The sequence below is a fragment of the Tympanuchus pallidicinctus genome, unplaced genomic scaffold, assembly GCF_026119805.1.
Source record: "Tympanuchus pallidicinctus isolate F22 unplaced genomic scaffold, pur_lepc_1.0 scaffold23, whole genome shotgun sequence".
Classification (NCBI taxonomy): domain Eukaryota; kingdom Metazoa; phylum Chordata; class Aves; order Galliformes; family Phasianidae; genus Tympanuchus; species Tympanuchus pallidicinctus.
The window spans coordinates 6,018,021-6,030,321 of record NW_026294740.1 but is presented as its reverse complement, the minus strand read 5'-3'; the positions used below and the strand labels follow the sequence as shown (position 1 = coordinate 6,030,321).

The 12,301-nt window shown below is 52.4% G+C and overlaps 1 protein-coding gene across 1 annotated transcript in view; it reads right to left on the bottom strand.

Moving 5' to 3' along the window:
* Positions 1–8,903: 8,903 nt before the first annotated feature.
* The window catches only part of SLC39A11 (solute carrier family 39 member 11), a 60,019-nt gene continuing 56,621 nt past the window's right edge, over positions 8,904–12,301 (bottom strand). Inside the window, exons 9-11 of the mRNA XM_052688271.1 lie at positions 11,669–11,767; positions 10,396–10,554; positions 8,904–10,187 (exon numbers count right to left, since the gene is read on the bottom strand). Coding sequence (XP_052544231.1) covers positions 10,109–10,187; positions 10,396–10,554; positions 11,669–11,767 — 337 coding nt within the window. The 3' untranslated portion in view covers positions 8,904–10,108. The remainder of the gene's footprint in view (positions 10,188–10,395; positions 10,555–11,668; positions 11,768–12,301) is intronic.

Below are 12,301 nucleotides of genomic sequence, written 5' to 3'. Positions count from 1 at the left end.
TGTAGCAGGGCGATGCACTGTGACAAGTGATGCACTCTAATGGAGCAATGCACTGTAAAACATGGGCAAGGCTCTGCTCACAGCCCACCCAGCTCCATGCAGCTCTGAGCACAGGGCTGGCACAGAGGTGAGCAACTTGCTTGCAGCAGAGCTTGGCTTTGATTTATTGGAGGATCCCAACTCCAGTTTTACAAGAGTGTGAAGTAAGTGCAAAAGGTTTGGGAGATGCTGAATGCTGTGTGCTGCTGCCAGGTGAGCCAGCACCCAGCAGGGCTGGAGCATGAAACAGGGCCCTGCGTGCCTGTGATCCTGCAAACACAAAGACATTGTTTTATGGGAGAGCCACCACCTCCCCTTCCCAGCTCCTTGTGAGAGGACAGCATTCCTGCCCTGCATTCCTCAGCAGCTGCTGGGATGGGGAGGGGAGAAGGGAGCAAAGCCTTGAGGTTTAATTAGAACAGTGCCCTGCACGGGTGGTGTGGGCAGGGAGTGGAGTCACCATAGAGAGAGATAAAATGCTGCAGGTCAGGGAATGAGGATCATTACATGAGAGCCTGCAGGCTTCAGAATGTCAGCCAGATGTTCCCAAGTCACAGCAGACCAGTGCTTTCCCAGCTGAAAGCATCCTTTATCCTTGCAGGGCACCTGAGGAAGGAGGGAGGGGTTTGGCCCCACAGCTGCAGAACATGGATCAGTGCAACCTGCAGCCTCCAGCCATGGGGCTCGGAGTTGTTTGTGAGAGCTTTTAAGAGCAGGAAATCCTCTGTGCAGATGGGGAGAGGGGGGATTTTGGCTGGGGATGCATATGGTGCTCTGTGCTCTTAGCCTGGCTTTGGGGCTGCAGCACTACAGGGCTGACAGAGCACCAGCATCACATGGGGAGGGCGGTTAGAGATGGGCACAGCATGGATTAAATGAAGGGGAAATGGGAAGGGAGGTGTGGGAATGAGCTCCCATCAGACACGCGCTCTGAAACCTCTGCAAGTCCTCTGCCCTCCAGATACCCTCCCCACATGGGCTAAGTATATAGTGATATATTGAAATATGGGAACAAAAAGCTTTTTATTTCATTCGCCGAGAGTGCCAAATGTCTGGGAGGGCCAATAAAGAGCTTTTGCTCCAGGGAACGGCGAGCTGCATTTCAGGTAAAACAAAAACAACCTGAATCGTTGCCCAAAACTTGAACCAACCCCAAAGTTCAAGAAATAAAATAAAATAAAATAAAACAACTTGAGGTTTTGTAACAAAGTGCTGTGACGTGGGTTTGGTTTTCTCCCTGTTTCTGGGTGACCACAAGAGGAGCATCAATGGGTTCTATGCACAGAGCTGGGAGGGAGAGGGGGAAAATCATTGCTGATAGCAAACGTGGGTGTCTGGGAAATGAAGGAGCCATTGGAAGAGGGAGCGATGCCAGAGCAGCTGCTGTGAGTTCTGCACACTCAACATCCCTTCCACCTCCAAGAAAGGCTGTGGGACAAAGGACACAGCCGTCACCTGTTTGCACAGTGACAAAGCCCAGGCAGGGAAGAGCTGTTTAAATGCTGTTCCCAAGGGCACGCAGCAGCCCTGTGGCACAGTGATCCTCCAGCTCCCACCTGGGCATCCCAACACAGGGACGGTGAGGGTCTGATTGACCCCAGCAACCTCAGCTCCCAAATGCCCCCCTATGGAAGCGATGGGAGGGTCTGGGTGGAACACGAGGCCAAATCCGCACAGGGAGTGGGGCAAAGAACACCAACCCATGCGATGCTGACCCCGTGCCAGCGTGTCTATGGGCTGTGTTTCATATTTAATTTAATTTATAAGACCTTTAAGGCTGAAATGCTGTTAGAAGTACATTGCGCTCTCTGCCACAGAAATTCGTGATTTGAGCTCGAAAAGGTGACTCACTGAACATCCATTATAACGAGGAATAAAACCACACACACACACTGAGCGAGATTTTCAAGGAGCCCCGTGATTTAGTGTCTCTTTCTTTCTCTCCCCACACTTTTTGCCTCCTGCACAAGGATCTATTGAGAAGCTGCAGAACAAACGTTCCCTTATGCAGCTCCAAAAAAGTCTCCGTCAGTTTGTCTGAGACAGCTGCCTCCAAGCACGCTATGGTTACTCATTAACCAGGTCTCCCAGGGCAAGGGGAAGAAGGAGTAAACTTAATAGACCCTAAACCAGTGGCAAAATAATAATAATAGTAATAAAGAAAATAAATAAATCAGGTGTCCTAGAAAAGGAAAGGGAGAAAACAGGTGGCACCGGGAGCACCTCAGTGGGAGACACAGAGGGTCCTGTGGGGATGGGCAGCCAGAGAGCAGCCCAAAGGGACCAGCAGCACCAGGAGCAAATGCATGGGGACAAAGGAGTGAGAGCATTAAAGGGAAAGAGAAGAAAGAGAGGGGACAGAGAGGCACTTGTGCTCCACGGTGCTTTATGTGCTCTGAGTGCTGGGGGAGGATTACTTCATTGCCCGTCTTTGCTCCCCAGTGGCTGGGTGCCTTCTCTCCTCCTTACAGGCTTTGCATGAGAATGAGTGGCTGCTGGGGACCGGGGGATGCTGGGGATGTGGGGCTGCTTGGGGACATGGGGCTGCTAGAGTTGGCATGCACTCTCCAGTTGTCCCCATGCTCCAACATCTTCATGCTGTATCCCAAAGATGGAACATCCTGGGGGTGGGTTCTGCCTTGCCCGGGTGAGATCTTTCTGCCCATCACCATCTCCCCCAGCCCTGCTCTGCTGAAAGCACAGCGTCCTTGGGATATTTGCACCCAGGGATGCACCTTGCAGCCTCGTTTCCCCCAGCTCCCACTGTCTGGGGAGGCAGCCAAGCGAACCCAACCAGCCACACGTTCCTGTAGGCATGGCACCATGGCAGAGCAGGACAGGGAGAGTGCAGAGCGTTGCTGTGACCAGGGCTGCTCCATCCTCTGCATGTGGCAAAGGGAACTGCGAGATCCTGACGGGAGCAGTAATTAGAGTTGCAATAAAACACCGAATATAGCTGCAAAGAGTGGCAGTAAATCAGCCCCTCCTGCCATTCACTGCCTGGACCGGGGAGCCTCGGTCAACACCAGCATTAATTCCCTGGGCTTTATTTGCCATACGTGCTCTCCCTGGAGATAAGAGGAAGGCAATTGACTGTAATTATCTCCCTGTATTTTGTCATGTGATTTTTTTTTTTTTTTTCCTCTCTCCCCAAAACAATTAAGGGATTGCAGTGAAAGGAATGGGGTGGGGATGGAGCAGTGCCAACAGCTCTTCTACAGCACTCAGCCCAGCACCCAGACCTGCACCCCTCACCCCCACATGTGAACCCTTATCTCCTGCATCATCTCCCACCCAAGGCTGCCCATCAGCAAGGATGCGCCCGGTCCATCTTGGACCACGAGGCCAGGATCTGCCAACAGCTGCAGAGGAAGGAGAGGAGAAGGCTGCTGTGGTTCTGCGATTCGGCTCTTCCCAGGCAGCTCAGCTGGTGCGCCGGCGAAGCAGGTTCCTGACGATGAGATTTTTGTGAAATGCTAAACATCTGGAGCTCAGCCTCACAAGGCCGCCTTTGTGCAGCTGGTAAACTATCTGCCATAAAACAGCACTTGTTTCTGAGAGCTTCGAGGAGAGGGGGAGGGAGAAAGAAAAAGAGAGAAGCCACCCCCGTGGAGGAGGAACCTGGGCCACTTCTCTGCTCTCACCATGCTGCCCAGGGTGAGGGGAGAATGCTGTGGCCAAGATGCTGCCAAACCCCATCCCCTGGCCCTTAACCCTTGGCAAAGCACAACTCGCAGGACACGTTGCTGGGTTGCACTTAGGGTGCTGAGCTCCCACAGCACCTCCCCATAGGAAAAATGAGCGCACGCAACCGGGAGATGTCGTGACCAGCAGGACACGAAGGGCTGATGGCTTCTAGGAGATGGTGGCACTTCTCAGAGCACCTTCAGTCACCTGCTGAGAACCAGCGAGATCAATGGGCTGCGGCGGTGCGAGAAGCATCTGCCCAAAATCCTGGGGGCAGAAGATAGGAGAGGTGAAGGTGCCATCAAAGCGCGGTGGCACAGTGTGGGGACACATTTGGGGATGCTTCTGTCCATCCAGAACATGTCCAGAGGACGCTGTGCAATCCCAGCCCAGAGGAAGCTCCTGCTCACAGCTCACCAAAGGAGATTGCAGCGCGGTGCCTTATCAGCTTGTCATCTTGTCTAAACACAGAGCACGTCTGACGCTGTAAAGGAAGAGGCAGCTAAGTTCAGGAATTCTGCATCTTTCCTTGGAAAGCTGCTGTCAGGTGTCAGAGGGAGAGAGTCCCCGAGGGACTGGAGCCCAGCTGAAGGCACAGCACACCAGGAGGGCAGGGACAGCAGCACCTGCTGGACCACAGCATCGCTTCAGGCCTCCCAGCATAGGGTGCTGCTGCCACCAAGACCCAAAGAGCCCCAGGGAGCCTAACCTGGCTGGGACTACTCCAGAAGAAGGCAAAATCCCCTGACACCCTCCCACCCACCAGGGCTGCCTCCGCACAGCAATTACAGAGGCCTGCAGGGCTTTCACACCCAGTCATCTGGGGCCTCCATGTTCTAAATAACTTAATTTGTTTAATGACTTGAGAAGCCCTGGAGCCCCTTTGGTGTCTGGATACATTTCCTTGCTCTCAGAAAGGTTTTTTTCACAGCAACACAGCAGCCACTGCCCAGGAACAGCAGGCAGGTGATCAGCATCACTCCCAAAGCTCCTCCTTCATCCCAAGGCTGTTCCATATTCCTATGGAATATGGACCCCAGCTCCTGATGTAGGTCCGTTTGTCTGTCTGTCCATCCATCCAGCCAGCCCTCCCTCCATCCACACATCTGTCTGTCCATCCAACCATTCATCCACCTGGCACATCTATCCATCCAACTGTTCATCCATCCATCACTCATCTGTCTACCTGTCCAGCCAACTGTCCATTCATCCGTCATCCATCCATCTGTCCATCTATTGGTCCTTCTGTCCACTCAGCCCTTTCCAGTCTCTCCCTCCACTGTTTCCCCGCACGCATTTTTCCATATGAGCTAATCTTCCCTTGGCTCTCAATGACAAATTTATGGCAGAGAAATTATTTTGCAGGAAAAGAAAAGCAGATCCAGGCCATTCTCTTCCCCATGATTTTCACATGGAGCAGAGGTTCTCTTTTCTGCTTCAGGCACAGCAGAAGGATTGTGCAGGATGAGATGAGGAGAGAGCATGTGTTGGGCTCTGTAATGGCTTCATTGTTTGCATAAGAACATGAGAATGCAATAGGCCGAGAGAGATTTAAGCAATTCCCGCATGCAAACCAGCTCTGGACACAAAAGCTTTTCAGTTATCATCAGCAATTTGTAAGATTGTATTAAAATAAACCCACAGGCTCAGTTTCCTGCTCTCACGAACCGCTCTCGTTGGATTACAAAGCATAGAAATGCATCCCAGACATCTTAACTCAGGACATTTGAGAGCCTAAGGGATACCCTCTCCCTGTCCCTGCACAACTGCCTTCCCCTCACTGCTATGAGAGCCCTGAAATAAGGAAAGAGGCCCTAAGAACAAAGTGGTGCCACGCACAGAGCCCACACTGCTCCATTTGCTCTCCTTCCCCGTTTGGAATTGCTCTTCAGTCAGAAGAATTTACAACAGAAACAACGCTGGATTGGCATTGCTTTACCCTAACCCCAACCCTTGGCACTTCACAGGACACACAGCAGCATGGGGAGCATAGGTGGCACAGGGACCATCGCCCCACACCCCCCATCACTGCTTGCAGCTGTTGCATTGCAGCCATGGGAACATTCAGGAGTCACAGCCCAGCACTCGATGGCACAGTTCTCAAGAGTTGGCTGACCATGCAAGACTAAATGCACACTTAGAGCACCAATATATACATTAAAAAAGGGACCGGCATTAAATCTCAGCGAGAAACTCGACGGCCCCATAGCATCTCCCCCAGGAAAGGGGCAGCCGGGCTGGAATTTCTCCTTTTCCCTCATCTCCTCCAAACAAACCGGCTCCTGGGGCTCCGGGGTGGATGTGGTTGGATGGATCAGAGCACCTGAGCTGATGGAAGCACAGGAATGGCTGCGTGTGCACTATGGAGCTCGGGGATGGGAGCTGCATGTGTGCGCATATGAGGGAGTCTCAGTTTTAATTGCAGCCCCGTTGCCAAGTACAACAAAGCGCACACACAAAGAATAGAAGTCGTTTTGTTTTAAGGCTTGAATTGTTTCTCTCCTCAGGGGTGGGGAGGAGGGAGGTGAAATCCATTCCTTTCTAAGCAATGACTCAGGTGCTGCCATCTCCCCTGGGCGCGCATCCCTGCAAGCCCGAGGAGCGTTTTTGCACCGTGTTTTGTTTTACGGCACGGGGCTCTAATAATGGGATTATTGTTCGGTTGCGTGCAAAGCTCTCGGCTCGGGGTTTTGCTGTCCCCGCCCAGCCCTGCAAACCGCAGCCGCCATCGCCTTCAACGTCCCCAGCGCCCGGCGAGCGCCCAGCGCAGCATTCCTGCTCCCTGACTCAGCCACACGGCACCGGGTGAGCGTAGCAGTCCCTGCCCCTCTTACACAACCATCCCCGTATCCCATCTGAAGACCAGCGAGAGGGGGCAAACTCGTGTTTCCCACAGCTTTCCCTATTGCTCGCTGCTCGGGAAAGCGCCCCCCACGCTGCTCGGAGCAGCACAAGGTGGGATCCCCCTGAGCACCCCAACTACGGGACGGCTGTGGAGCAGCTGGAGCAAAGAGGAGAAGCCCAACGCCACGCACAGCCCTACAGGCAGCAGGTGGGAGGGCTCTGCCATGCCAAACCCCAGGAAAATCCATAAATTTCCACAGTAGTTCCTGCCACCGCAGGACAAATTGCCAGCGATATTTGGCACAGCTCTGAGTGCCTGCAGCAGCAGATTTGCACTCACAACCCCATACACCACCACCTCAAAGCCCCAATCCCAAGACACGTGTAATGCCATACACCTGAACACCAGCAGCCCCTCTGTGCCCCGCTCAGCCCCAAGCAATGCCCCCAGCACAGCTCCTCTTTGCAGGAGAGCTTCCACACAAACTCCCAGACCATCTTCTTGCAAGCTGCTCACTGGCATCATTGTACACCGTGCCATGGGCATCCTGCAGGCAGCGTCTGCTCTTGGTTGAAAGAAAAGCAGCAAAATACACTATGCAGCATTGCTTTTCTGCAGCAGCACTGCTCAGCAGAGGTACCAGGGCTCCCAATGGGGCACCTGGGCTTCAGCTGGGCTCACACCCCCACCCTCCTAACACTGGGAGCTCACCTGCTGATAAACACATTCCCCTAGGGCTGGGAAGAATTCAGGTGTTATCACACCTCTCCTTCTTCAGCACAGTTTACAAAACCCAAAACTACACATAATGCTATCAGAAAGCAGTCCACAGAGCTGTATTGGGGGTTACTGTTAAATCAGACAGCAAGAGCACGTGCTGTTTAGGAACAGATCTTTACCTTTCGGGCGTTGAGGCTTCTTGGATGGACTGGGGCCACATCTGAAGTTTATCTCCAGCCAGCACAAGAAGCCTTTATTACTTTAGGATAAAACTCAGCAATCCAACATTTCTGTCCATGTGGAGCTTTACTGAAGAACTAGAGAGGGGGAAACCCCCAGCCCTGATGCTGCTATCTCATACTGGTACGAAGCAGAGGATGCAGCCATTGACCACAGCAACCCTACGGCAGGCAGGCACCATCCCACTGCTCTCCATCCCCAGCTGCGTGATGCAGGGCAGAACCAAGGTGGGACAATTCCCCCATCCCTAATGCTCCTCTCTCCCCTGCCCAGTGCCTGCAGCCCAGCACTGCCCCACGCTTGGCTGCTGCTTGCGTCGCCTTTGCTCCCGGCTCCACCTTTTAATTGGCAGCTATTGTTCCCACACGTCACTCCAGGCTTGGCCCCCAGCCAGCTCTTCAATCGTGGCAAGACACAGATGTATAATTTCATTCACCTCCAGGGTAGAAACAGAAAAGAAGGATTTTCATCTGTGTTTTCCGCATCACCTTCCTGCCCTCCCCTCCAGGTCCAATGTACATGATTATCTCGGCTGGCTACATCTAAGCAGGATTAAGTGCATTATGTGATATTATCTCTCAGCAATCTGATTACGAGGTTGCCTTTAAATGCATAATGTGTTTTTTTGTACCAACTTACACCGCACGCCAGAAATCAAACAAGAAAACACGACTTGCAGCCTGCGAGAAAACCCAACCTGTGGGCACCTCCAGGGCTGCCATGTTCCATAGGAAGGCTTTGGATCCCACGTTCCATAGGAAGGCTTTGGAGCCCACGTTCCATAGGAAGGCTTTGGAGCCCACGTTCCATAGGAAGGCTTTGGAGCCCACGTTCCATGGGAAGGCTTTGGATCCCACGTTCCATGGGAAGGCTTTGGAGCCCACGTTCCATAGGAAGGCTTTGGATCCCATGTTCCAGAGGAAGGCTTTGGAGCCCAACAGGGTTGAGGTGGGCTCACCTACCTGCAGCTCATGGACATAGGGCCATTGTCCCAGCTCCTTGTGCCCCCAGGGACGTGGCCATCACAGCTCGGCTGAAGAGGAGTCCCCAAGGGCTGCTTTCTTCTTCCTGAGGGATTTGTTGTGGTTAGTTTTTAATGAGTCATAAAGCATGAGCCAGTGTCAGGGGTTGGAGCCAGGGCGAGCTGCGGTACACCCAGTGAAACAAACTCATGGGTGCCATGCACTGCAGATGCCTTTCCTTGGCTTTTGTTTTGTTATTTCCCTTCCCCAAGCTCGCTGCCTTCCTGGTTGAGAGGCAGGACATTTGGCAAGCTGGGAACCACCAAACCATTAAAAAAGAAATGCAGTAAAAAGGAGGGAGGAGAAGAAAAGGTACGGATTTACTGCCTTAAAATAAATCAGTGCAAACGCTGAATTTCCCATTTATTGAAACCAATCACAGTTAAAAGGTCAAATCCATTGGCAAACAGTAGTTTTGTATCATCCAGAGTGACATACAAATGAAGTACAAATGGAATCCAACCGAAATAACAAACCAAACAAAAGTGCGTGGCTCTCTCTTAGCTCCCCCAACCCATCTCCCTGCTGCCTTTCTGCAGCTCTGTTGGGTGCAGGTACAGCTGAGATGCTGCCAGGCCATCCAGTTACTCCTTCTGGAGGGCCTCATTGGCCTCATTAGCCTTCCTGAAAAACAGAGCAGCCCTAAAGTGTGGACCTCCCCACACCTGCATTCTGCTCCCCCCTTAAGCATGGGTTCAACCACCCCGTGGTTGTTGGACAGGAGATGCTTGAAAGGAAGAGGATGAAGAGGCAGATAAACGTGGTGCATGGGTGGGTAATTAAGACACACTGATGAGTTATTTCATCCCAGTGCTGCTCAGCAGGACGAGAGCTGGCTCAAGGTAACACAGCACTGTGCTCAGAGTGACAAACAACCCAGCACAGCAGCTGGAGAACGGCAGCTGCTTGGTAGTGCTGAGCACAGCCATGAGCCCAGGTGGAAATGCATTGTGCCATACAACCATCATGTAGCAACGTGGATGAACACGCGTTGCCTTCTCGAACAACCAACAACACTGTGACACACTCCTAGCACTGCAGGATCCACCAGACCTGCTGCCCCCAGGGTGCTGCACGTGTCATCCCAGTCCTAACACCTCCACCATTCAAAGCCTGGAGTGGAAACTGAGACTCTTAAGGAGTTTACTGCATTCAAATACTTTGGTCCTTAACCTCAGACCAGCTTAAGCACGCGACGCTGAATTTCTAATCATCTACAGGGATGATCAAAACCAAGAGAGACCTGAATCAGAGGAACCACCCCAGAACTGCAGCAAAATCTGCAGCCTGGCCAGCACGTCTCGCAGTAACCTTGGAGAAAAAAAATCTGGTGGCGAAAGGAAACCAGGACCTGCAAGGAACCATCCGTATTTGTGCTTTGAAAACCATCGGCTTGATGTTATGAGGAAGGGATATATAAAATTATAGGAAATCAACACCAACCAGATCAAAAAATATATATATACCAAAAAAGTCTAAAGCATAACACATGTCCAGTTCCAAATGCCACCATGGGAATTGCTGTGAAGTCTTCTCCTGGGGAGCAGTGAGCTGCCTACCCAAGGCCAACATCCAAGGACATCATCACCACGAATCCAAGTATTGAGGTCCAGGAAGCCAGCTTCCCATTGCCACTGCAGGGAGAAAGGGGAGGCCGTGAGTTCTGCCAACCCATCCCACCGTGTCCACTGACCTCAGTGCTACGTCTCCACCATTCTCAAACACCTCCAGGGATGGTGACACCACCACTTCACTGGGCAGCCTGTGCCAGTGCCTGATTGCTCTTTCTGAGAACAAACTGGTAATATTTCTCTTGAATTTAGGGCCAGTTGGGGGTCTCACCTGGTCTGTGCCTCTGGGATGATATCATCCATGACCACGTAGACCATGGCTCCAGCAGCAAAGCTCAAGGCATAGGGGAGGAGAGGCTCTGCCATCACCACGGCGAAGGCTCCTAGGACTCCAGCCAGGGGCTCCACCATGCCACTCAGCTGCCCATACCTGTGGGACAGTGGGACTGAAAGTCACTGGGCATCCCCTGATTCCCCCAGGATTGAGGCCAGGGCCACACAGCTCACTCCACAAACAGCAAGCACTGAGCAGCAAAGGAAATATGATCAAACCATGTCGATTTGTCCAGGAAGGGAATTCAGACATGATCCAATGCCTTCCCCTTGTGAGATCTGGGAACCCAGGAGCAGCTAAGAGAGGAAATATTTCCAACCAGTGTAGCTCAGTCTCAAAAAGGGCATCTGGCCACAACCTCCCCACTCTTTTCCCCAGTTCTCTTTCCTTCTGAGATCGTTTTAATGCGACCATGGGAACTCATTCCTCAGCAGCCCTGGTGCAGCCCCAGCACTCGCTGCAATGGAGATGGGTGGGAGGATAAGAAAACAAAGCTTTGGAGGGAGCAGCCTGCGAGCCCCCCCACCCTCCCATCCATCACCCAAGCGCAGCACACGTGCACAGGCAGGAACGCAGCCCTGTGCCTGCAGAGTTCACGGCCTTGGCTTTTTCACCTCAGGGAAAAGGAAAAAAACAAAGTGGGTTTGAAATGCAGCCCAGAGTGAAGTGAGAGAATTTAAAAAAAAAAATGGAAAACAAAGTAAAAATCCCCTTTTGGTGCAGGATCTGGGAGCTAACCATAGGCACTGAGCCACGATGGGGCGAACCGCAGGGCTCGGGGCTGAGCCCTGCTCTGAGCTCAGGGCACTGGGGCAGCACCCACTGCAGGGAGCTGGAAAGCAGCCCCAGGCTCAGCCGTGGGCAATGCTGGCTGCAGGAGCTGCTGGTCTACAGCCTGCAGGCTGAGCATTCCATGGAGTCCTTGGCCAACACAAGTCCATGCCAAAGGCAGCCCAGTAGAATCACAAATAGAACAACTGAATCGAAGAATCATTAAGGTTGGAAAAGACCTCCAAGATCACCAAGTCTCATCCCAACCTATCCCCACTGTGCCTGTTATACTACATCCTTCAGGGCCACAACTCCGGGGACGGTGACCCCACCAGTGTCCTGGGCAGGCAATGCAAATGGGTGCAGGGCAGCAAGTCACAGGAACCTGCTTATAGGAGCTGTAGGTCAGGGGTCCCTGCTCTGGCAGAGCTTTGCTTACCAGAACGCTTTCCACGTGGAGAATCCTGCACCACGCAAAGGCAGGCTGACAGCAAGGCCTTCAGGGAAGTTTTGAATGCCAATCCCAATAGCTAAGTTCCTACAAAGAGAAAAGAACATGTAGATATCTATATCTGTATTGGGTGGAAAGGACAGACTGGGAAAGAGAAAAAGAGAAAGGGAAAGGAGAGGAGAGGAGAGGAGAGGAGAGGAGAGGAGAGGAGAGGAGAGGAGAGGAGAGGAGAGGAGAGGAGAGGAGAGGAGAGGAGAGGAGAGGAGAGGAGAGGAGAGGAGAGGAGAGGAGAGGAGAGGAGAAGATTGGTCTGTCCATTGGTAAAGTAATGCAGGAGAATGCAGACTGCTGTAAGGACCATTTCTTCAGGCCCAAAAGATAAAAGGCTTAAGGGGGTTATAATAGGAAGGCATGGTAAACTTGAGCTGCTCCAATTAAAGCCCTACATCCCCAGTGGCAGAAAACACAGCTCTTTTAGAACTTAAAGCTCAAGGACAGGCAGGAGAGGTTTGGAAGGATATTCAAGGGCAGAAAAACAGGTGAGGTTTCTCCTCTTTCCATCTCCCCTCCAAAATGCAGCCCCAGCTGCGTGCTGGCAGCCAGCACAGCATCCACCCTCAG